Source organism: Jatropha curcas, chromosome 6 (assembly GCF_041381405.1).
Source record: "Jatropha curcas cultivar XTBG-Jc1 chromosome 6, XTBG_Jcur_1.0, whole genome shotgun sequence".
Classification (NCBI taxonomy): domain Eukaryota; kingdom Viridiplantae; phylum Streptophyta; class Magnoliopsida; order Malpighiales; family Euphorbiaceae; genus Jatropha; species Jatropha curcas.
The window spans coordinates 6,117,073-6,142,318 of NC_143156.1; the positions used below are offsets into that span (position 1 = coordinate 6,117,073).

Below are 25,246 nucleotides of genomic sequence, written 5' to 3' on the forward strand. Positions count from 1 at the left end.
CTGAACGGAGCGTAATGTTCACATATCACGAAATACTTTCATTTCGATTTAAATCAAATTTAAAAACTTTTTAAGAATAATAACCGAGGTATTACAATTACAATTTACAATAATTTAGGTTTAAATTTAAAAATATTTTTTTTTCATGCAAAATTTTCCATGATAATAATAATAATAATAATTCACTTCACACAAGGCACGGTTAGAAAGTTGAACTGTATTGTATTGTACAAAAACCAAAAACACAACTTCGGTCTTCTTCTTCAGCTGTTGAGTGTAGAAAAGCGGGGACCCAAAATTCGTGCGTTTTTCCCCCAAACATAAACCAAAAACCAGTAAGCACTTCTATCTTTAAGACACAAGCGCGCACACGCATGGCGAACGGTCTCTTTGAATTAAACCGTCAATAAACCTTGCAGTTACACAAAATCCTCATTGTTGACGGCAGAAAAATTACTCTTTTTGTTTGGTAGGGTCTCGCTCTCGAGCTGATTTCTTTGCTTGCTCTCAATTCTCAAGAGAATGATACAATTAGGGCTACTTGTATGAAGGCTATTCTTCTATAGGTTCGTTGGGTTTTTCATAAGGGGTTTTTAGGTTAAGAATGTTGAAGATTTATTTGGGTCCAAGTTTGTACTAATTTTTGATTCTATAACTTCAAGGAAATATTTTGGGGGAAATTCAGCATACCCATTTGTTTTATATGATTTTGCTAATGGTGGTCTTTTTTTTAAAAATACTTTTTGAGTTTTTGATTCCCAACATCAGAACATAAGGTGAATTAAATCGAGGTAGTTTGGTGATAGAAGTTCAAAAGAATGTAGTGCACCATGTCTTTTTGATGCACTTCAATGAAGGCTTTTGTTTGAGGTTTTGAGGCTTCAGGTGAAAATTTGTTAATTATAACAATTTTAAAAGAATGTGACAATGACATTACTATTTGAGGAATATTGAATTGATTTTTCATCCTCTTGGCCTGCTTGAGTGTATATCTTTGGTAACATGATAGGAGAAATTAGGGATGATCTAGATGGTCTACATTTAATTTGAATGCATGTGTCCATGTTTATTGTTCTTAGAATTACTGTTGCTTTATTTACTTTATCCGATGATGAATCAATGAACTAATTAGCTGTTTGGTTACTGTAATTTGTGCATTCTATCTACGTGCCAGCCTGTTCGTTTATGATCATTTCCCTGATGACTTCACGTTCTTAGGCATTCAATACATAAAAGATCTATTTGGAAAAACTTTGAGTAGTACCTGGATTGGATTCCATGGCTGTATTGTATTGATCCAATGTACTTGAGATATGATGTCTTTTACCATCTGCTGTTGTGTCAATTAACTAAATGCTTTGTTTAGTTGCTAAACAATGAAGATGGAGGAGGAGTAGAATCTTTTAGGGTCTATTTGGATTGCTAGTCATTTGAAATGATTGACTACTTGAACTCGGCATTATGTTTGTTCTTTTTTTTTTTTTTTAAAATAATTTTACACTTCAAACAAAAATTCAAATGCTTATCGTTTCTAATGACTAGCTATCCAAATGGATCCTTAGATGCTCAAATTTGTTTTTTTAGACTTCTTTCATAATATGGTGTAAGAACTTCTAGGTTTTGTTAATATAATTTGTATGCTCCAGTTGTCCACAAATCTGTTAACCATTGGAGTTAGTGGGATGTTTTTGATAGTGGTAGCGGAAAGTGTCACAATATCATTTATTAGGGATATAATATGCCATATTCTGTATTATTTTCAGAAAAAAAAGAAAAAAAATTTGGAGGCAGAAATGCTTTCTAGACAGTGTATAGACACGCAGAGGGTTCCTTTAAAAATATCTTATTAGTCTTCAACATCAGAACAGAATCATCTAGGAAATCTTGTAAGTTCCTTAGACAGTTGTTCTCCCTTGCCTTAATTACACCATAGGTGGATTATCCTGAGTACATGTAGAGGGCAACCTTCATGGTTTCATGAATGTTTGATGTGTGGCTATTGTGAGTTGACATGAATAGGCAAAGTACAATGATGTAAAATCAATAATATTGGTATGCTAGAACGTTTAGATTTTAAAAGTTTGTTCACTTTGTTTGGCTAACTCAAATCAGGTGGTTGATTGGAAGATATACTGAAGTGCTTTTCTTCTAGCTCCATCACTCTGATGTTTGAGGTTTCAACATCCAGTTCTCGAATTATTTTGTTTTTGTTCACATTCCTGGCAATCAACCAAAGGATAGGTGTCTAAAAAGTGAATCTTCCTCCTCCCTCATCTCCATTTCCCCTCACTGTATTAACATATGTTGGAAGAACATGCCTGGCATGGCATAAATGGAAACTTACAACTACTAGGTATACTTGACAGCGCATAACTGGTATGTCTTGTTTATGTGATTATACCTTTAACATCGATGAAACAAAATGGTAGATCATCTAATTTTATTCTGTATGTTTATAATTATTGTACATCTCTTTATGTTAGTAAGGTCATTTTATCTTTCTATGTCTGCTTTCTAATAATATTGTACATGTGAATGTGATGGTGATTTTTGTTGGTTTTTTAGTTGGTCTTCAAGGCAATTTTTTCTGAATGGCCAACAACCCTCCTTATTCTAGTGTACAGGTAATTTTCCATCAAACATTCGATGCCTTGAAGAACTCTTTGGTATTTGATGTTCTAATCTTGATTGATGTGCAATTCACACAGCAATAGGATTTTTGTTAATCTGCAAATCAGTTGAAAATTTTTTACTGTACTCTTTTTCATTATGTATTTATTTCACTTTTTCTGGATTACTTGACATTCCAAACTTTTAACGCCAGAATTTTATTCCCAGTAGGAGGTACCATGGTAAGTAACCCAGTTTTCATGAGACATCTTTGCTTTAATGTTTATGCATTATTTCGCATCTTTCACTTTGTATTGCACCTCAATCAATCTTGCTACTAAAGAAAAGATAAGAAAAATAATACTTTGTGGATAACATGATGATAATAGTAATGGATAAGCTGTGTTCTTGAAGTATGTTAAGGTGCAAGTGCCATATCATTTCAAAAAAAAAAAAAAAAAACTGTAGAATTTTAACCTCAACTCAGCTCAACTTTAATCTAGTAGGGGTTGACCGTGTGAATCCTTTTCCTTTGAGTTACTCGGTTGAGGACTTGGACCTTTAGAGAGGTTTAGCAGCTAGATCCTTCCTCACTCCAATACCTGCTCATGCTTTTCTTCTTTCTTTCCGTTTCTTTCAATGGAATATAATGAACAGCAAGAGAGAAGAATTCTTTCCGGAGCACTCTAAGTCTTATCGAATGTCTAGTAATCAGTATTTCTTATAATGTCTATGGCATGGAAATTACTGAGAATATTGTGGGAGGATGAGTAGCTGTATGAACTTATCTTAGATGGTAATGGTAAACATTTTGATTTCTTGTTTCATAAACACTGGACGTTGACATATTTTAATACTGTATGAACTGTGACTTGAATACTCTTCATTTACATCATTGAATTTGTATTTTTCCAAACTCCCACAAGAAAAGTTAAAAGGCAACTTGCTTTGACAATAAGTTTAACATTGTTGTTCACATAATTGAGATTAGTTAATGATAGATAAGCATGATATTCCTTATTAAGTTCGTTTAAACATACTTTCTATGTTATTTATTATTTAAATTTGCAATTATTTTTGATGTTTTAGATTGTAGTAACTGCTATTTATCTCCAAGTGTATGCTTTGTCCATTAGACGACAAAAAGCTTTGCTTTCACTAATTGTTGTTTAAACTGCTTATGCCATTGATGGACTTTACTCTTGTTAATTCTATATTCCTTTTGTAATGCAAAAGCCTCTTCAGCCTCCTCTAGTTGGCTCCATGGATCGTCCCCGAAATTATGTTCCACCCATGCCTCTTCAAGTAATGTTTCTCATCAATCAAACTCTTTTGTAGTGTCTAGTTCAACTGCTTAAATTTGGTCTTTAGACATAATTTTCAAACAATTATTGCTGCAGTTCCGACCAGTTGTTCCAGCACAGCAGTCGCAGCAGTTCATTCCTATGTCTGCTTCACATTTCCATCCTGTTGGCCCAGGTGTCCCTGTGATGAATGCTGGATTGCCTTCCCAACCTCCGCAACCCCAATTTCCTCAATCAGTGCAGCAGTTGCAAGCAAGACCTGGACAACAGGGGCAGGGTCCACCACCATCACAAGTCATTTCATTGCCAAATGCTCCAATGAACAGGCATGTTGCACCTGGATCATCACTGCCTCCACCCAGTGTTCCGACTCCAATTAGCTATGCACCTGGTTTAGGGGGCCCAGGAATGCCTCTCTCTTCATCATACACAGTAAGATGCTTGAAATGCCATCCATAAAAAACACTTACTCTTTATTTCCCATCTCTTGTGTGAATTGCAAACATCTTTTCTTTTTCTTTTCTTTTTCCCCCAGTTTGTGCCATCTTCTTATGGACAACCCCCGGCAACTTTTAATGCTGTAACTCAGTATCAGCCAATGTCCCAAATGCATGTACCAAGTATTCCTGCAGGGGGACAGCCTGGGTTATCATCTGTAAATCAGGGTGCTGTTCATGTTACGCCTGTGCAGCACAATGGTGAACAATCTTCAGTTACCACTGCCACTATTCTGGTTGATGCATCTCTCCCTCTCTTTTTCTCTTTTCTTTGTTAGTTTTATGTGTTATTTGTGCTTCTTTGCTATATCCATCGTTGTTCATTACTAATTTCTTCATATTGTTGGCAATGTATTAATTTTCAGGCATCCAGTGTCCAGCCCACTAAGCCTAGTGAAGAGACTACGACAGACTGGAAAGAGCATGTGTCTGCTAATGGAAGGAGGTATAATTGTTGCAATCAACTTTGTTTGGCTGTCATAGTGTTTTCCTATTTTACAGTCAAATATTTTTAATGGATAACTGAAAAACACCAAATCTGAAACCTCGTTATTCAGAGCAAAATCATCTATGTGGCTCCAGCTGCTTGTCTTAATGGGTCATTTTCCTTTGATCTAGAGAGCGGCTTTGCTTCCTTTCTTCTCCCTCTCTCTCTCTCTCTCACACACACACACACACACACACACACACACACACACACACACCCATTTTGTGATCCTCTAGTAGGTTTTATGTGTTAGAGTTAAGAGATTCAGGCATACATAACTAATTGGTTGAGCTTGAGTTTGTGCATATTGTCTCTGTATCTTTCTTTTTCATACTTGATACTCCTTTAATTGACCTTTATCATAAGATATGCTACTATAACTTGAAAGGTCTAGAATTTTTACAAAAGGCAAGGTATTTTTTTGGAACAACCCAGATGTGACCTGTTATATTGGATTTATTAGATGAGAGCCACATGGGCATGCATTTGCCATTTAGTTACACAGAAGGTAGATACAGACCAAGTTGGATGTTGATGAGAGAGTAATTGATTTCATGTGCATTTCTTGTTCATTTAGTGCTACTATTGCCTCCTTAACAATAAAGTAACACTTAATGTTGACTCGACATATGGTTGAGAGAGTGAAACCAGCCAATGTAATTAATGCTTATAATTAGTATAAATTTAACCTAAACACTCCAGAGACCATGATGAGATGAAAGAGGCTTTCCTTCTCATTCTTCTCCTTCTTTCTCTTACTGAATGAGCATCAACTGTGAACTATCACTCATTTCTCTTGAACTGATAAACATATATTTTCTCCTTTGCCTAAAGGGATTTCCCTTTTGCTTTATCTTATGGACATACATAGAATTTATCTTTGTAGTGATTATAAAGGAACCTTCTGAATTCCAAAACCTGGTATATCCAGCTATGTCCAGGACTAATGTCTGGAATACTGTTGGCTATGCTACAGTTCTGAATGCATCATTGCCTCAGTGTTCTGTTTGGTTTCTTTTTTGTTACTTTCCATATGGTTTATGACTCAAATATAAGAAATTAAGAATGCACCTGCAGCGATGCCAGTCAGTTCTTGTCAGTTTGGTGTATCACTTCCACAATTTCATGAAGCATAACTTTAGGTTCTAATAACTAATGGATGTAAGCCTTACGTAATACAGATGACATTAGTTCAACCAGCACTTTGTGCTACTTCTGATCAAGATTTCATTGACATGCCTTTTTTTTTTTTTTGATCAGCAATCAATGAATTTTATTGAAAGATATATAGAAATCTTGGCATAATTGATGTTTTCAATTCTTTCATGCATAATTGATGCTTAAATTGGATTTTTGTTGAATGCACTACTGACTACTCTTTCCATGGTGTTCAGATATTATTATAATAAGAGGACAAAATTATCAAGTTGGGAGAAGCCTTTTGAATTGATGACGCCAATTGAGGTGAGGTCATCTTACTCATTGTCTGGCCTCTTAACTTCTACACAGTTCTTGGCTGATGACTCAAACATGTTGCGGAATTGAGTGCTTATATGAGTTTCACTAAGTTTATTCTGTACAATTGTGTTAGCCTTCTCTATATTCAAGCTTTTTGTTATTATTACTTCTTTCCGCCCTGCCAGTTGATCCATGGGCAGAATTATTTTATACAAGGCTATTGAATGAAACTTGCCACATTTGCAAACTGGTAATGTCCAGATGTTCAATCAAGTACCACCACTACAATTTCAGTTAGATTTTTTTTTTTTAATTATTTTTTTCATATCCTTTTCATGTACTTTCGGATAGCACTTAGGAGTTCTGTTCCATAATTAGACAAATACTGGTGAGGGTGTTTTCACTCTTATTTCTCACCTTTGCTCCTCTTATATACTAGTAATTGGTGGAAATAGCCTAGGTGTCCTAGTAGTTGGAGGGAGTAATCTGTCCACGTTGCCTAGGTGTCCTAGTAGTTGGAGGGAGTAATCTGTCCACGTTCTCGTTTCAAAATGCCTTTCTGAAATTAGTAATGTCTGGCATTTAAAAAAAGAAAATGATGTAATTTTCTATTATTTTTTCTGCAACAAATGCTTCCCTCTGTCTCTGTAACTCTTCCACTGTTTGCTTTCTGACTTATTTGCTCATTTGGATTATTCTTAGGAAATAACTGTGTCTCTCCCATTCTGTCTCTCTTTTTCATTTTAATTACTTTTGCATGTATACCTATGTGGAATTTATTAAAAATAAAATGATAATAAGGCTGTCACTGTATTGCATCGTCAAGTGAGACTGCAAAATGAGTTTCTGCATATTGATTTACATAATTTGATAAAATGCTGTTGAGACATTGTTAAGCTTGACATATACCTGTGATATATTTAGTTGATTATTTGCCATCACATGTTTCCCTCCATTAATTGTTATTCAATTACTCTTTTTCAAGGTACTCTCTCGTGGTAAGTATTTCTGAGGTACTATAAACTTTGTCCTCGCTGATATTTATTGTCATAGGTTCAGTGCCATATAGACTCTTAAAGTTCATTTTTTGCATTCTTGTTATATACCAAGTATACCTTTGTGTGACTTCCGTAGCTGCTTGAAAGGTGCTTACAGGTACATGCTGTGCTACAGTATTGAGAGGTAGGATATGCTGTGGGTCTTTGCTGCTTGCACTACCTACTTTATAGCTTGAATGTTAGTAATTTCTGGCATTTGTGTTATTTATTGTTTGTTTTCTTATTTGCACAGGATCTTGTGTTACTTTATTAATCGCCAAACATTTTACTCCTTGTCATTTTTGACCACAAAAATGAGGATCCTTACTAGGATGTAGGTTTTGTAATATGTTTTCTGGAGTTCCTTTTTCAATTTTAAATTGGCATAATGGCCAAATAGACCATAACTTATCCGCTAATTATCAACTTTAGCCAATCCTTTCGTTTTTAATTGGATTCTTAGCACTTGAAATAGGTTATAGAATGAGTTTTATCTTTTTTGGAAGTTCCATGACACACTTTCAGTAGAAATTTTTGTTACAGTCTTTATGAACTGAATATAGATGAGAGAAAAATAATGCAATTTGGTGCTTGATGAGAAAACAAAGGGACTTACATTGGGATTGAATGGAGAAAGTTGTTTTCATTCTTCAATTTCTAAGTTTCAGCATGTAATTGATTACAAACTTTCGAATAATCTCAGACTGTGCTTGAGGATTAATTTTCGCCGCACCTTCTGTTTTTTTTTTTTTTTTTTCCCTTTGTAATTCAGTGTTCATTGAGATGGTAAATGTTCATTTGCTATACAATGCCCAGTTAAATGGTTCAATCTGTTTAGAAGTTTTAATGCATAAGCTGCCATCAATTTTCAATGGCAAATCCTTTTTTTTCCGTCTATGTGGAAATTGTGGATATATTCCGTTATTGAAATTCTCTACAAATCTTCCAATTTTTTATGTTGATTCTGGCTAAATTCTGATAATTTTACCATAGTGTCCTGGAATAAGATTTTTCATAGAATATTTACTATTTTTAAATTTATCAGATATACCATTTGTTGCTTCTTTATTGGTTAATTTATTTCTCTTATCATGACAGAGGGCAGATGCTTCAACTGATTGGAAGGAATTCACAAGTTCTGATGGAAGAAGGTGCATAACTGAATATACTTCTTTGTGGAGCAATTTATTCATGTTCTGCAATCTCTTGTGGTCATTCTTTTACCTGGAGATCTCTTAATGTGATATTATAATTCTTTCTGTTTATGAATCTCATGTAGGTATTTCTACAACAAGGTTACCATGCAGTCAAAATGGGAAATTCCTGAAGAGTTGAAGGTTGCACCCAAAGACATGTTTATAAGTCATTTATCTCTATTTATCTTATCTCTCTCTTTAAATTCTGTGGATCTAGTATTAACTCTTTCTTTAAAACACATGCTTTCAGATGGCCCGTGAACGAGTTGAAAAGGCATCTATTTCGGAAACACAGTCAGAAACTTTAGCAACTTCTGATGTTCGAGCTTCTGTCCCTCCATCTGTGGATAACACACCATCTAGTACTGATGGTTCATCTTTCACAGCTCAAGGGGCATCCTCAAGCCCAGTTCCTGTCACTCCTGTTGCTACTGGTGGTAATTTGCAATCTGAGTCAGTTTCTGAATTGTCAGCCTTAACTGTTATGCCTTCTTCTGTGAATACCAATCTAGATGAAGTCCAGACAACTGAGAATCCTGTTTCTGGAAGTTGTGAGGTCACTGCTGCAACTGTTGATATAGCAATAGAACCAATGTAATGTATTTTTGAAGTCTTCTTTTTTAATCATTAATTATGATTGTTTTATACAGTGTTATGTAGCTTACATTTCTTATGTTCTGAAATTCTTAGGGACAAGTCCAACTTTTTAGGTCAGTATAATTCTAGTTCTGCAAATCAAGCTCCTGAACAAGAAAAAGAGGTATTTATTATGTGTAACTGTCTGGATAATTGGTACTAGATTCTTGCCATGCTTTAATAACTTGATGTGGTTAATGCTTGACAGGAAGCTGGAAAAGATGTTGTGAAAAGTGAAAAAGTCAACAGTATTTCATTGGAGGAAAAAACAGTCAGTCAGGAGCCCTTGACTTATGCTGATAAGCTGGTAAGCTATAAAAGTGATCACATTCCGATATCTCTTATTTTGATTTTTTTTTTCTTATTGAGACATGAGTCCTTACTTTCTTCCTGCCTTAGGAGGCAAAGAATGCATTTAAGGCACTTTTGGAGTCTGCAAATGTTGGGTCTGACTGGACCTGGGATCAGGTGGTTTAACTTATCATCTATAATTTCATTTGCTTCCACTTCTACGGGTACCTGACTTTGTTGCTGACCATGTTAGGCCATGAGAGTGATAATTAATGACAGAAGATATGGTGCGCTAAAAACACTTGGAGAGCGGAAGCAAGCATTTAATGATGTAATTTTTTGCATTTGGTGTTCTTTTAATGTAATTGTGATTCAACGCGTTATTTGTTTCAGATTCAAATTTGGAATGGTCTTATTTGTTTGACACTCTCTGAACTACATTAGTGTTCATCATGATTGCATTCAACTAGTCATTTATCTTGCTGTGAACTTTATATTTCAGTACTTGGGTCAAAAGAGAAAACAGGAAGCAGATAATAGGCGAAGTAGGCAGAAAAAAGCAAGGGAAGAATTTAAGAAAATGCTGGAAGTGAGTTGTTATTATTTCTTCTATCTATCACATCTAGTTTACCCACACAGGGTTAAATTTTCTGTAACTTCTTTTAACTTAAATTCTTTGCAGGAATCTGGAGAGATGACATCCTCCACAAGATGGAGGTTTGAACTTTATATGTCATGTCAATTTGTCTATTTTATTTTCTAGTTAAGGATTCCTCATATTCTTAATAAATTTTGCTCTGCTATTGAATGCCTGAATTGCATTTTAGCAAAGCGATGACAATGTTTGAAAATGATGAGCGTTTTAAAGCTGTTGAACGAGAAAAAGAACGCAGAGAACTCTTTGATAACTACTTGGAGGAGCTTAAGATAAAGGTAGATCTACCTAGCTTGAGTAGTAATGATGACATTTTTTATGCATACAATATGTTACCATATCATTAGCATATATGATATATAAAAGTTTTCTGATGTATTGTCATATCATCGCGCATGGATGATGGATCTTTGCATCTCATTGTTAAAATAAGATATTCTGTTGGATCAATAAATGTAGAGGTTGTAAGTGCCTTCATCCGTCCTGGTCATAGTTACCTAACTTGCTTACCCCTACAGTACCATGATCCAGGATGTGTATTCCAATCATGGTACTTTTGCGATCTGGAATGTGATGGTATTTCAACTGGAACTCCAGTTTTGGAGTATCTGAATCAAATTGATAAGAAAAGAAAAGAAAAGGAAGCCAACAGTAGAGAAGAAAAGTGGAGGAGGAAGAGAGGGCGACTGTGATTGTTGTTTCTTTCTTCATCCTCTGTTTTCCCTTTTGCAGCATAGAAGCTGTACTTTTCTTATTCTATTTGTTTACTCTCTTCACACGTAATTTCCATTTTAAACGGTGGGCCTCTTTAAAACAATACTTGTGGGCCCTGCTAATTTACTATGTCTTTTTTTTTTAGTTATCTCATTCTTTCAATTAAGAAGGCCGTCAACCTATTCAACATAAATATATTTTACTTAAAAATTATATTACAAAAATTTATAAAATAAAATTCTAATCTTAATTGTCAATTTTAAATATTATTTTTGTTAGTTTTAACTTACTATTTATTATGTTAATGATAATTAAAAAAATAGTTCTAGAAAAAGAAAATTTACGAAAGGCCACTTGGTATAAAATTTAACTAATAAAAAGACCAGTGACTCCAGCAACTGCAATTCACATACTGCAGTGATCCAAAATAGCGTACCTACTAAGCCTCCCCCTGCTAACCAGATACTTAGTTAAGTGGTGTATTTCATACCTGTCAATACCAGGACCTGAAATGTAACGTGTTCCAGGTAACTATTGTCCTGGGATATGGTTGGACTAAAAATGGATTTGACATATATTATCAAAAATTCAGAGTGTATCCTTAACGTTTTTTCCATTTGTTCCAGATTAGTGTTTACCACTGTTGCATACATCTATTAACATTAAACATAGTTTCACCATCTTATCTTCCTGAATTGTGGATCATTCTATGAATTGAGATCAATGAATATTAGGAGAACTAAGGCTGTATCTAGTATCTTATATATTTCATTTGTTGTATAAATCGCGTGATTTTGTTAGTTAGAACCTATAGGGATTTTTCTATGGTGCCCTTACATCAGTATAGCAAGCTATCGTTTGAAGATTAACGATTTGAAGCATATATGCCCTGACAGTTCTTTAACTGGATATATTGTCAGGAACAAGCAAAGACAAACGAGGAACGCAAGAGGAATCTTGTGGAGTATAGGAAGTTTTTGGAATCTTGTGACTTTATTAAGGTATCTTCTTGCTAGTTGGTTGATTTACTTCTGTGGTTTCATTTTGCTGTCCAACTTTTCTTTATTTGTTGTTCACTTATTTCCTCTAGGCAAGCACCCAGTGGCGAAAAGTTCATGATCGGTTAGAGGCAGATGAAAGATGTTCTCGTCTCGAAACAATGGATCGCTTGAATTATTTCAATGTAATTTTCTCCATTTAATGAGATAGAATTTTATCTGCATTTTGAGCTAATCGCAGGGTGATGTTTCAGGATTATATACATGATTTGCAGAAGGAAGAAGAGGAGCAGAGGAAGATCCAGAAGGTGCTACATTTAATTAGATTCTCATGAGAGGAAGTAATCTCTGCCACTAATCCTTTTTTTTTTCCCTATTAATTTATTATTAAAATAGGAAGAAATGAGAAAGACAGAGCGTAAAAATCGTGATGAATTCCGTAAACTATTAGAAGAACATGTTGCTGATGGCACTCTGACATCCAAAACTCACTGGCGTGATTATTTTTTGAAGGTTAGAACTCGGCATTGATTAGTAATTAATTGCAGGATTAATATATTTAGTTTCTGCCAAGTTAGATGGTATAATTTTTCTGAGTGATTTCTGCGCTTGTGTATGTTTTTTTTCATGTTTTCATTTCAAATTTATTTGCCTTTCAGGTTAAAGATTTACCAGCATATTTAGCAGTTGCATCAAACACGTCAGGTCCAACTCCAAAAGATTTGTTTGAAGATGTTGCTGAGGAGCTACAGAAACAGGTGACTGCACTTAAGTAGTTCTGTTGAGTTTTTAAAATGACACAGCCTTTGAACCTCTATTTGCTTCAGGACATAAAGCCCGTGAAATATGCTTAATTGTGATTCATTCTTTCCTTTCATGCTCGAGCTTTTTCATCGTCGTTTTTACTAAACTTGATTGATAAAATTGTTCGTGCTTCTTATCAAAAATATAGTAATTATTTTTTATGCAGCTTAAGATTGAAATTGTCATTAACAGAGTATTATTTGCCTGCATTCTCCATCTCAACTATTTAGCTCATTAGTGTAATAGCTGGTCGTTGCTACAGAACACTATTTAGCTCATTATTGTATTGTGACCTTGAGGCTGTGATTTCACATAATGAAAAGAGCTTTTTTTTTTTTTTTTTTTTTTAATGGGGTAGGCTGAGTACAACAGACCTCCCTTCAAAGCCTGCAATGTGGGCAGTCTTCTGCGTGGGGACAGAGTAATACTTCTATGTTGATTGGTTAGGTTTTTCAGAAAAAGGGACAAGCCATAAGTACTGTGTTTTTAACTAGTTTCCTTGTATTTTTGTGCCTTTATGTTATTTTCCATGCCAACTGAAGATTGAAACTTAAAGATATTTTTGTTTTGTGGTTAGTAATGGGTTCTTTGATTTAGTTGTGTTGGTACCTGTGCATTAATCTTCTGCCTCACATTTACAGTATCATGAGGACAAGACTCGGATAAAAGATACTGTGAAGCTGAAAAAGGTATGATCTGACTGTGCTTCTTTTATAAACATATTTCATTCTTTTAGACATTTGATATGCTGCAAGTTTTCAGGTTGCTTTGGCATCAACCTGGACACTTGAAGATTTTAAGGTTGCTGTACTGGAGGATGTCAGCCATCCACCTGTGTCAGAAGTGAACCTAAAGGTATTTTATTTTCTTGCTGTAATTGAATTTTTCTTTTGTGTTTTTACTTATACTTTTTTGTTTGCTTCATTCAATTGGATTGGCAGCTTGTATTTTGTTGTTAGATTATCAGTTGCTCCTAGGGTTCACTGGCTTACCCCTTTATGTTGGGTTGCTTACAAACTGTTACTTTCTGCTACTTATTAATTTATAAAAAGAAATAAAAAAGAACTTGTTTTGTGATTGGTTTTTGCATATTCACGTCAATGTGCTTCATCACTACTTGCTTTGCAATTGTTCAATGTTGATTATTTGGAATTGTAACTTCAAATGTTTCTTGGTTGTATAAAATCCTCAATTTTGTTCTTTTATGATGGGTTCAAGGTTATCAAAATTACGATTTGACTCGTACACTCATTCTAGTTTCCTAGAACATGTCGAATTGTATACAAAATTGCATATCAGTAAGGTTTTGAAATCACAAATTGCTGTGAGACTTGGAAGAGAAGATTTGTTGTGAGAAACCCGAAAAGAAGAGACAGAAAGAAAGTGTGATTGTGAAAGAGAGAGTTTAAGAGGTACAGAGATTGGATATATTTTTTCTTTTGGGTTTTATAATTAGGGAAGAAGGATTTGCCTTGGAGAGGGAGTTTTATGGATTAGATAGATTAGAGAGAATGAGAGATCGATGGAGTTAGTTGTATGTTAGGATTGGTAGTCATCAACTCTAACTTAACTATTTGTTAGCTAAGAAAATGAGAAAAAACCAAGAGAATAGGAAACAGAAGACAATAAGAGAGGAACCTAAAAACAAGAGAGAATGAAATCTGAAGAGGGGGAAAATTATCTTAATCCTATTTCTTCAGTCAATCACTGTTGTTTAGTAAGTCATTCTCTCACTGTTTTTATGTTTTATTTATATCAACATTTGCATGTTTGACACATTGGCATATTATTGCCACATAAGCAAACTAAACTAATCAAACTAATTGGAAATTACAATTCAATTCAAAAGAACACAATCAAATGACAGTTAAGTCCAAATTCAATAAATTCTAATACAATGTATGTGTCTCATTCCTAACGTTGTATGATAATGGTTCAGTAAGACCCACTTATCCTTTTATTTTTTTATACCTTTTACAAAATCAAAACATCTATAACCTATGACCAACTTAGGACCAATTTGCAGCAGATGCTATGATTAGTTTCTTTGAGGGTTGACGATCTACAAGACCTAATCCTGTAGTTAGGAGAGCTTTACTGGATTAAGAGGTGGGTTACATCATTGAATTTTTGATGGAGTAGATGTGGTGGTGGTATATTATCAGTTGGCTTGTAAATTTGACTTTTGATAGTGTAACGCTTTGTAAACCTAACCAGCCCTAGGATGGGCTCTTGCTTAGCAGTAACAAGATGGCAAGCCTAATTCTGTTTATTATGGCATGTATGTATGAGAAAGAGTGATAAAATTTTAGAATTGGAGTGAGAAGTTGACAAAAAAAACCGTTTTGTGTTATGGGATGGAAGGCACCAACCTCCACTTGTTGTCATTCTGGAGAATTTAGGTTTTAGTGTCATCACTATCTTCTCATTCTGTTTTCATTGGAGGTGCCTTCCATTTCATGTGTTTTGTGGTTTTTTGCTCGTGCTCTTATGGTGCTTAAACTAGAAAAAAAAAAGGTCGACTTGCAAAAGATTGCTATGGGAGCCTTTTTGTGATGTTCATTGAAATTTCCATTTTTGGTTAACCATTTTTTATATTTACATAGAAGAGAAGGAAATACTAAACCAGTATTGATACATTTGTAGCTTTGTTATTGTTCTCAGCAAGGGTGCTAGGTTCCTGAAACAACTCAATGCATTTTTGTGGTGCATCTGGTTCTCCTGGTTGTTTTAAGGCTTAATTTTATTCGTCGCGCCTGAACATACCCTTTTCCCTTTATTGTCCATAATCTTCAAAATGTCCCATAAAAATGATTGTGCTTTTAAATTTGTAACATTAAAGCCTAAAACCCACTTAACTGGTCATTTTTTATCGGTTTGCTCTGCTGGCATGTCAAATCAGAAAAAATTGCCACATAATTGATGCCACGTCAGTGATTGCAATTAAAAAGCTTTCACCACTAGTTTCATGTCTACCTTCAAGCGTTGTCTCAGACCCCAACTCGCTTTGCCCGCTGTGCTGGTTCAGTTTCCACTTCATAGAAGAAATGAGCGAGTAAAAGCCCGGTCTGGTCCGAGATGCAGAAAACTCTTCGATGGTATGCTGGCTTGCTGTTGTTGTCTCTACGCCATTGCTGGACTTTGTGCTCTCCTCTCTGCTTTCATCTACACCGAGTTTGCTGTGGACATGACTGTTGCCAGCGGCGCTTTCAGCTATCTCCGAGTAACATTTGGTCTGTTTTATCAATTCCGCATTAATAAAACCCATAAATAATTAACATAACCGGAGCGAATCTCATAATGTACTATGTGATGTCAAATGCGGCAGTTGCTAGAGGCTTCACCGCCTATTGATAGGCACTGCATTTGGCTTGTCCACATCAAAATGGAGGCTAGTGGTCCATGCCCTTGCCAATGACTTTAATGAAATTGATATGGTTGATGTGCTTGTCGTCTTAGCCATTACTCCCGTTATTTGCTACTGGTATTACCGACTTTATTTCATTTCTTGTACCCATATCTCTTCCTTATCTTGTTAAATATTAAATTAAATATAATATTTTCTCTTTATAGCATCAGAGAGTGTTTGGTGAAGAATATGGTGTGAACAACTCTGTATATTCTGTTCATTGCATTTGTAATTCTTGTGGGATTTTGGAAAGGGATTGGAAAAACTTCACAGAACTGGCAAACCCAGAAAACCCATCTGGGTACTTCCCTTTTGGAGCTTCGAGTGTGTTTAATGGAGCAGCTATCTTCCCAACTCCTGGAACCAACGAAATAAAATGGGTCAAGTTTGAGCAACGCTTACCTAAGAAGCGACGCATTGATTCCTGTCTTCCCAACTCCAAATGTGCAACCAGTTCCAGAAAGCACTTCAAAATAGCGAAATCACAAAGATTAATCCATCAACTATACATTCTAGTTTCTAGAAAGTGAGAGCGATTCTCACTGTTCTTTTCATTTGGAGAAGGAGATTGACTTCTCATTTTCCCTCCTTGGCATTCTAGAAGATGTCCACGTCAGTAATAGGGTTCATTTCGTCCTTTTGCCTCACCTTAACAGCAAAAAGACCCAAAATAGGACGGAAGGATGTTTTAATTAGACGGAGGTTAACCTCAGGGACGAGTAAAATATTATATTAAGTGTCGGAGACTACTTAGATAATTATGGCAAACCTGAGGGACTTAATAATTATACTGCTTCATATATTGTATGGTAGAGTGGTTTTCATAATCACATGACCAAGTTGTGGGAATTTTTTGGCCTAATAACAATAAAGAATTGCTTGAAATTTCACACTTTTTTCAATTCTATCATGATCTTTCAATCTTTGCAATTCTATCTTGAAGTTATTAATTTTTCAGTTGTACATATTCTGTTCTTTAGCTTCTTTAGTCTGAATATGCTAATATTTCAAAAGACCAGTAATACATGCCATGTGGAAAAAAAATAATGATATTTCAGTTCATAAATTAAATGTTTTGGACATTCAACTTAAAACATGAAAATCATAATCCCTAATTTCTGTAGCTGGGAGAAGACATTTTAACTTGTTATATCTCGCTTGCTATTTCAATAAATTCAGGCTTGATTTTTACATGAGAGTTTCAGTTATATAATTGAAAAATAAAAAGATCTGCGATAATAATTACAAAATTGAAATTTCAAAGTGGAATTTTGATATATTGGCATTTTTTTGGTGTTGCCCTATTTTTTAATATTTGATAGCTCTGCTTTGTTGATCATATCAACTATTTTTCAGAATGTTCTGATGTAATTGTCTACCTCTTTGTAGATAATATTTAATGAATTGCTGGAAAGAGCCAAGGAGAAGGAGGATAAAGAAGCTAAGAAACGTAAACGTGTTGCCGAAGACTTTCTCAATCTATTATACTCTATCAAGGTGTGGATTTGCTGTTTTGACTCACTTATTTTGTATTGGCTCAGTTAACTTATTTTATTTATTTATTTATTTTTTATATCATCTAACTTATAGCTTTTTCCATTTTGGTAGGATATAACTGCATCTTCAAAGTGGGAGACTTGTAAAGAGCTTTTTGAAGGTAGCCGAGAATTCAGGTATTCTTCAACTTTCCATTTGGAGGGTTTTATTCTTGCAAACAATGTTTCTTCCTGAGTTAGCTGAAACTGATACTGTCAGGAACTTTGAGCCGATGTTCCGGACACCTGCAACTATGCTTCCCCCCCCCCTCTTTTTGATAAAAATATAATAAAGGTAGAACGAAAGAAGATTGCATCTAGTAAAATCAATTATCTTCAACAAAAAATGCACAAAGACAATAGAAAACGAGCAATAAAAAAGTAATGCATCCAATCGTGCTCGATAATATGCTGAAAGACCCTTCTTCAAAAAGTCCCTGAAGTGGAAGCCAACAAAGAAGCAAGCATACCATCTTGTCCCTAAACAGTAAGAAGACAATCTAGTTTTTAAGGAAGAAATGCAGCCATTCCTCTTCTCTTAGGTATCAACATTAGAAGAAGGCACACTCCAAAGGAATATGGCTTTGTTTCTGTCAGTAAGTACTCCATTGAAAAATCAGTAATGCGAAGTCCTCAGAGTATTTCAAGATATACCCAATTTTATTCAAAAAATTAAAGAAGACAATTCCAAATGGCCCAAGCTACTTCACCTTATAGAAATAAGTGAGCATGAGAATAAATAACAGAACTTGGGGGTACATGGTTATTAATGCTCCTGTAAAACAAGTCTGTGGTATTCACCTATTGAAATCCAAAGTCCAAACAAATACACTGACCTTAGAAGCACCTAAGCTTTGTAAATTTTGCTAGAAGGATATGAATTTTCTTTTATTCTAGGTTTCACTTTAACTGATGAAATTATGTACTTAATTGCTTTTTTAGTCATGATGAATCAATGTCCATTTGTTGAATGCATGATTTTATTTGTCTTGTTAGTTTATTTAATTATGGGGGATATCTTGTAAATTAAGGTTATGAAACTTCTTTAACATCTGTATTATTGGATGTTAACTTGTAGTTCTATTGGTGACGAGAGTATCTGCAAGGAGATATTTGAGAAATGTGTAGCTCAATTGAAGGAACATGCAAAGGAGAATGAGAGGAAACGGAAGGAAGAAAAGGTATTAAATCAGTTCACATGTTTACCTACATATGTCTTGTTATTGCAATAATTGTAGAAGGGAAGAATCCATGCTAAGTACTTTTTTTGAACAAATTATGTTTTGCATACACAAAACTGTCTTCTGCTGTTTGCCTTAAACCCTTGATCCCACAGAATCATTTTAGTATCTAGTATCCCTTGTTTACTTGTTTTTATTTTCTGAATTTCTTGTTGAAACTGTTAGCTTTAGTGATGCTATGGCCTATCTATTTATGACAAATAGAAAAATGCAGTAGATTATGCAAAAAATTAATATGAGAATTGTAAATGGTTTACTTCCATGTTCTACTAATTTACATTATAAATATGAAACAGTAATTCTCGTTGTTAATCAAATACTTCGAGTAGGATTTGGTGAAAAAAGTAATGTCATTCTTATCACAGATGGACTTAATCTAGGAACTTAAGTTGGCTAAAAGAATTAAAAATTTCAGGAATTTAAATCAAGAATTAAAAATTGAGGAATTAAAAATATAAACTCAATTGGGCCATCTAATAACATTATATTTAATAATATTCAGAAACCTTTGCAATTCTTAAAGCCTTACTTGCTTTCCCCTTTTTGGTCTTAAACAAAAAGTTCTCTGAACATCCCTAATTTTATAAATTTAACCTCACCAGATCCTGTTTAAATCATTAAATTTAATCTCGTAAATTTCTCAACACTTATTGTAACAATAAAATCATTTAGAATTAATTCCAACTGTATTTAGTCAGAAAGTCTGACGAGGCTATCTTACTGGGCTTATTTAACATTTAAAACCAATGGGGAATCCTAGCCCACCTAGCGGGTTGGGAATGGTTTAGGTCCACCCTGCCTTGATTCCCTAATCTGATCATTCCCCAATGTTAATTGTATACGTTTATTGTATTTTCTGTTCTAGAAATATGGAAAAGATTTTTCTATCAATAAAAATATACTTTTGCATGGTATTAGTATTTTTTTTTTTTTGATGTTAAGAAATAACAGTAGAAGTATCTTATTATGTGTATACTTGTTTCATGTATATGTATAATAGTATCTTATTATTTTATTATGTGTATATGTGTTTTGTTATGTTTATGTTTTCATTATTATCTTATTACATAATATCTTATTAGTATTTTTTTTTTTTTTTAGAACTTGTTAATGATATAAAATGAAAAAAAAAAAAAAAAATTGAAGCATCGATACCTGCCCTCTCCCTGCTCCTCCTTGAGTCTCTTTTGTCTTGTACTAAGATGGTGGCTCAAAACCTGGCTGTCCTGTCCATTGCCTTTTTATTATATTTTTCATATGTTTAGTGAGCCTGCAAAGGTTTTTTTGTCTGTCACTCCCCTCTCTTTCCGCTCTGTCTCCTCTAGTTCCCTTTCTTAAGCTCTATGGGTAAGAGAGATGGAGTATGATGGTGACATTGACAATGAGAAATATTAGCATTGGGAGAGTAGCGGCTGATCTACGGTTTCTAGAGGATAGAATTTTATCCTAATCAACCGACTTTATTGAGAAAGATATTTCGGCTTGGGACGCATTTTATTTGGCAGTTGTCTGGATGTTAAATACCATTGGATGGGACCGCCGTACAAAGAAAATATTTTGTGCAAATGAACAAGATATTGAGGAATTGTCCATATGTAAAATCATAATTCTTGATACAGGCCTATATTAATGATGATAACAATCGCTATTGAACTCGATAGCTTACCATTTTGAATCACAATTTGTTGAATTTGATTTTCCTTCCATGTTGACTTGTTCCTATTTAACTTGTGATTGTGGAAAAGTAAAATTATAAAGATGTGTGTACTTTTTTCTGTTTTCTAAGCAAACAGTCTTTTTTAGAAAATGAGAAATAGAAAACAGAAAATAGAAAATGCATTTTTTTGTTAATAATAAAAAAAATCATATTTTAATTTAAACATTGAAAAAACATTATATATAACTTTCATAATTAAAAGAAATAAAATATTATGAAACAAATTTAGAAAATTTTTTGTTTTAAAATTTTAAAATATTTATTTTTGGTTTTTAATTTTTATCATTTTGTAAAATTTGTAAAAATGATATAACTATGGATATGTTTTTATATAATATAATAAAATTAATTACATATTAATTACATAATATAAAATTAAGAAAAATAAAAACAATTAATTGAGTTATTTAAATATTTTTTATTATTTTTCAATAAAAAGTTTTTTTTAAAGAAAAATTATAGATATTATAATTTTAATCATGAAAAAAATTATTTTTTTAAAATTGAAAAACAATGACTTTTGTTATAAAGGAAAACTGTGGAAAACAACTTAAAGCTGTTTTACAATCTTAGTTAAATTTTGAAAAACTGAAAACCTGTTTTCTAGTTCCCCAAATGGAAAGTTGATAGATTTGAACAGAAAACTCTTTTTTCCAGTTTTCTTGGAAAACTTTCTAGAAAACTATTCCAATTTTCTACTAGTGAACATCCCTTAAGAGTTTGCTTGCGGTCTAACGACAATGAATATATAAAGAAAGTTTTCTTTTATTGCTCACTTTAATTAATCACGAAATATAGATGATTGTTAAATTCGTTGCCAAAACGATTTGGTTGTGTAAACAATCAACAAGGAGAAATGAATGCAATGGTTGATCACACTGTGTTCCATTAGATTCCTGATCTAATTCTATTCTTAGTTATACTTTCCCTTTCTGTGACGACTTGCATTCCTGGTTTTATTTCTTGGCTCGCACATTGGAATAAGAATCAGCTGATAAATGGTTCTTTATGTTTATTCTCACATTCTCATTTCCTTCATGGTGGTTTACTGCATCTAAATAATGAGATGAAGGTCTGATTCCCATTCCTGCTCTATTACTCCTAATAAACAATGGGAATCTAAATGTGTCAGGCATATATTTCTATTGAGAAATCTCTTGATCACATATTGCTGGGATTGGCACTAAACAAATTTGCAGATCTATTTGGTAGTAATACATCGACTTTCAAAATGAAAATTCAAGCACATAATTTTTTATTTCTGTGTTGAGTTTATTGATGTGTACAACAGGAAATTGGATGGTAAAGCTGTACATTTTTTTTGCTTTGTATCTTCAGCAGGCAAAAAAGGAAAAAGAGAGAGATGAAAGAGACAGGAGAAAGACAAAACATAGAAGAGACAAAGAGAGAGGACATGAAAGGGAAAAGGAGCACATAAAGATGGAAGAAGCAGAAACTGAAAATGTTGATATAACAGAAGATCATTTTTATGATGATAACAAAAGATTAGGAAATGATAATAACAAGAAGCAAAGAAAAAAGCATCACGATTCTATGGATGATGCAAATGAGATTGAGAAAGATCGATCTAAGAGTTCCCATAGACATAGCAGTGACCATAAGAAATCAAGACGGGTATGCTGTTCTTTTTTTGCTTGTCATGTGTGGAATGTTTGCCCTTTTCATTGTGATTATGGCTTTTAAAGCACTAACTATGTAATGTGTGTTTCTCTTTAATTTTATTTCTTGATAATTGGTCCAGCGTGCCTCCACTCCTGATTCAGATGGTGAAAGCAGGCATAAAAGACATAAGAGAGATCATCGTAATGGTTCTCGTAGAAATGGGGATAATGGTGACCTTGAAGATGGGGAATTTGGTGAGGATGGAGAAGGTCGGTAGTTATCTCTCATCCTACAGGTTGCTCTTTTTTATCCCCTTCTATGCTTTATCATGGAAAGATGTTTTTCTGTAGCATACTTGATATATTTTCAGCTTACTATAGTCTGTAACTGCAACCAATCACCATGTAACAGTAACAGGATTTTTGGATAACTTTTTAGATAAGTCCTGTTGCATGTAAATTTTTTTATAACTGCTGAAGATCTAAATTATCTATGAAATTACATAGAATACGAGTCATTGCTGTTGCTCTTTTTTAAAAAAAATTCTATGCATGTAGCTCACTGACAGTTGCATTGTTTGCCTCCACTAGATGGAGGAAATAGGAAAATGAATAAAATATTAAATTTGATGTATTTGTTTTTTTTTTCTTTTTTAGATCTTTCTTCAAATGCACATATTTTACAAGTACGGTTGCCAAAAAATCCATATTTGGCACTTCTTTTAATCTTTTTCTTTATCTTCTTTTTAAGTCTATGCGTTTTCCTCAACTCTGGAGTTATATAAATAGTTCTCTGGCTTCTGGAAATATCATGGATTTTGAACATTTGAAATGTGATTGCAAAATGTTAAAAGGGCATGTGTTTGGGGTGTGGAATTTTCACCTGTTAACTTATGAACCTGCCTATTTGTAGACTACCTTTTTGGTCTATGAACTGTGCTGATAGATTCACTGCCAAATGAGATTTTGTCTGGTGGAAATAATAATGCCAATGGCTGCTGCGGATAACTATCAACTGGCTTATTTTCTCCTTGTGAGTCTGATTTTTGCTGTGTTGTAGTTTGATCTTCTGTTCTTTCAGATCTTCTAGCCCTTTGCCCATATAAAGAAAGTCTGGGGCAAACAAAATATCCACCCATAATGGTAACTTCACAGCTAACAAATTGGTAATTTCAAGATGAGGAGCGGTTATATTCATGTCTTTAACAATTAAATCTCATTAACTATCGGACTTGTTTTTATTAATGCATTGAGAAGAGTTGATCCATATGCATTTCCATGGAAATATTTTTACTTCTGAAAATTTTTGGTTGTAATTTGGAATGCAACAGTCTTGAGCTAGAAAAGGAGGGTAGTTCTCCCCTGCTCAAAAACTCATTCCCGCTTTAGTGGGATTTGAATATGGGACCTTCTGACAGAGATGCCAAGCTTTTATTGCTGGAATGCATACTTATAGGATAATTTTATGTATGGCCTGTGGTTATTTTCCAGAGGTATGGGGATTCAGAAACTGAATACACAAATTAGCGGCATCAGACAAGTTCATTTGTAAATAAAGCTTAGGAGGGATATAACATAAAAAATTGAGGCCTCGAAATGCATCAATTGATCTAAATTGATGAGACAAAATCAAGTTTCCAGTTCAATTTCATCGAATGATTATAAAGTATGCATGGTTTAAATCATTAGAACTTTCTTGATCTGCCTGGACAATGATATTGCTGCTTTTCCCCTCTCTATTAACACAAGAGTTGAAGTTTCACTTAGCTTGTGCATGCATTTTAAAAATACCGTCTTTACCACTTACCTCTTTGTTGGTTGTGTTTTTGTAGATATTTGGATTGATATTGCTTCAATTTGCTCAATGCTTACTAAATTTTGTTTTAGGTTTACACAATGAAAAGAATATGTTAGTCTTCCTTTGCCAACACTTTAATGATATCAGTAATGTAAACTCTGAGACTCTTTAGCTTGGATTATTTTGCTGAACTAATTTGCTTTTAGCTGATGTCAGCTGCTGTTTGTCTATTGAACACTTGGTAGTTGAACTAATCCTTTTTGGTATATTCACTTGAATAAGAGCCGCAGTAGTTTCTTTATCAAAAGATGGACAATGTTCTTTACTGGAAAAATAAAGTTACTAGTTGAATTATTTTGTGTATGATAGCATCTCATATCTCTATACATTTCTTTTTTCTTGCTGCATATCATCTCATTCTTCTACTGTGCTAGAAAGATGAAATTTGTGTAGCCTTTACTTCGGTTTCCCTCGCGAGAGAATTTACGTACTGGGAGTCTTTAAAAGAAAATTCTTTAGATTATGAAAAATGCTTAAATTCCGACCCTCTAGGTTGAGGAGCAGCTAAGGTATTTCTCCATTTGATGTTGGTGGTTGCATGTGAGATTTCTGGATGCGGAAATCTCCTTGATCTATAGTAAAGGAGAATTACACGTGGAAAGAGGCGGAAATCTTGATTTCTTCACTGTGTACTTAATATAGGTCTGTGCCTGTAGCAACCTGTTAGCTTGTTAGTGACTGAACTAAAAACATAGAGCAATAGCAGGAATGCTTTGTGACCAATCCATACAAGAAAGAAATGAAGGTTCAAAGTCTTTTGGCATTCGGCTAAACCCCCCAATGGACGAGTGTCTGATTTCTGGTATTGGAGATCCCTGATAACCCTCTTAAAAAGTTCAAAATCTTTTTCCTGGTAACCATTATTTGGTATTTGACTGCAATTTACCTGATGCTTTCTGAAGCTGCTACATTTGTGGGGTTGTTATGCTCTTGCAAGAAATGATGGATGATTTGCTGTTGTCAGCTCGTGCCATAAGGTGTTGGGTTAAGCCCCGCAACGAGAGCAACCCTCGTGTCATGATGATGTGAATCTTTAATAGCACATTTGGAAGTCTTCATCATGAACAAGTTTGAGGAGACAAAGGCTGGTGTGCTGGAGTTGACATTAACAAAGGGTATATATGCCAAATTGAAGGTTAGATATGAGAAAGTAATGTGGTATTTCAAAGACATAAAT

General features: G+C 34.1%; 1 protein-coding gene across 6 annotated transcripts; it reads left to right on the forward strand.

Moving 5' to 3' along the window:
* The first annotated feature begins 219 nt into the window (after nt 1-219).
* On the forward strand, nt 220-22,729 carry LOC105650819 (pre-mRNA-processing protein 40A). 6 transcript variants are annotated; one of them, XM_089722459.1, is made up of 30 exons: nt 220-566; nt 2,113-2,376; nt 2,566-2,624; nt 3,847-3,915; nt 4,011-4,346; nt 4,450-4,647; nt 4,777-4,856; nt 6,293-6,362; nt 8,492-8,544; nt 8,673-8,730; nt 8,840-9,183; nt 9,280-9,349; nt 9,434-9,532; nt 9,625-9,693; nt 9,770-9,847; nt 10,019-10,105; nt 10,199-10,233; nt 10,344-10,449; nt 11,806-11,886; nt 11,976-12,068; nt 12,138-12,191; nt 12,280-12,396; nt 12,543-12,641; nt 13,329-13,376; nt 13,450-13,542; nt 17,486-17,593; nt 17,705-17,769; nt 18,710-18,812; nt 21,928-22,224; nt 22,352-22,729. In XM_089722459.1, exons 3-30 carry the CDS (start codon nt 2,592-2,594, stop codon nt 22,487-22,489), a joined length of 3,081 nt encoding a protein of 1,026 aa, XP_089578585.1. In that variant the 5' UTR covers nt 220-566; nt 2,113-2,376; nt 2,566-2,591; the 3' UTR covers nt 22,490-22,729. The 6 variants fall into 6 exon arrangements, with proteins under 6 accessions (XP_089578585.1, XP_089578583.1, XP_089578587.1 ...); XM_089722457.1 differs by having other exon boundaries at nt 220-469; XM_089722461.1 differs by having other exon boundaries at nt 220-469; nt 21,931-22,224.
* The last annotated feature ends 2,517 nt before the right edge of the window (nt 22,730-25,246 follow it).

Excerpts from the sequence above, each read along its gene's own strand:
- LOC105650819 (XM_089722459.1), top strand. The coding sequence starts at position 2,592 with ATGGCCAACAACCCTCCTTATTCTAGTGTACAG. Across the intron at positions 4,648-4,776 it reads TTACCACTGCCACTATTCTG|GCATCCAGTGTCCAGCCCAC; the intron begins GTTGATGCATCT and ends ATTAATTTTCAG. Across the intron at positions 10,234-10,343 it reads ACATCCTCCACAAGATGGAG|CAAAGCGATGACAATGTTTG; the intron begins GTTTGAACTTTA and ends ATTGCATTTTAG.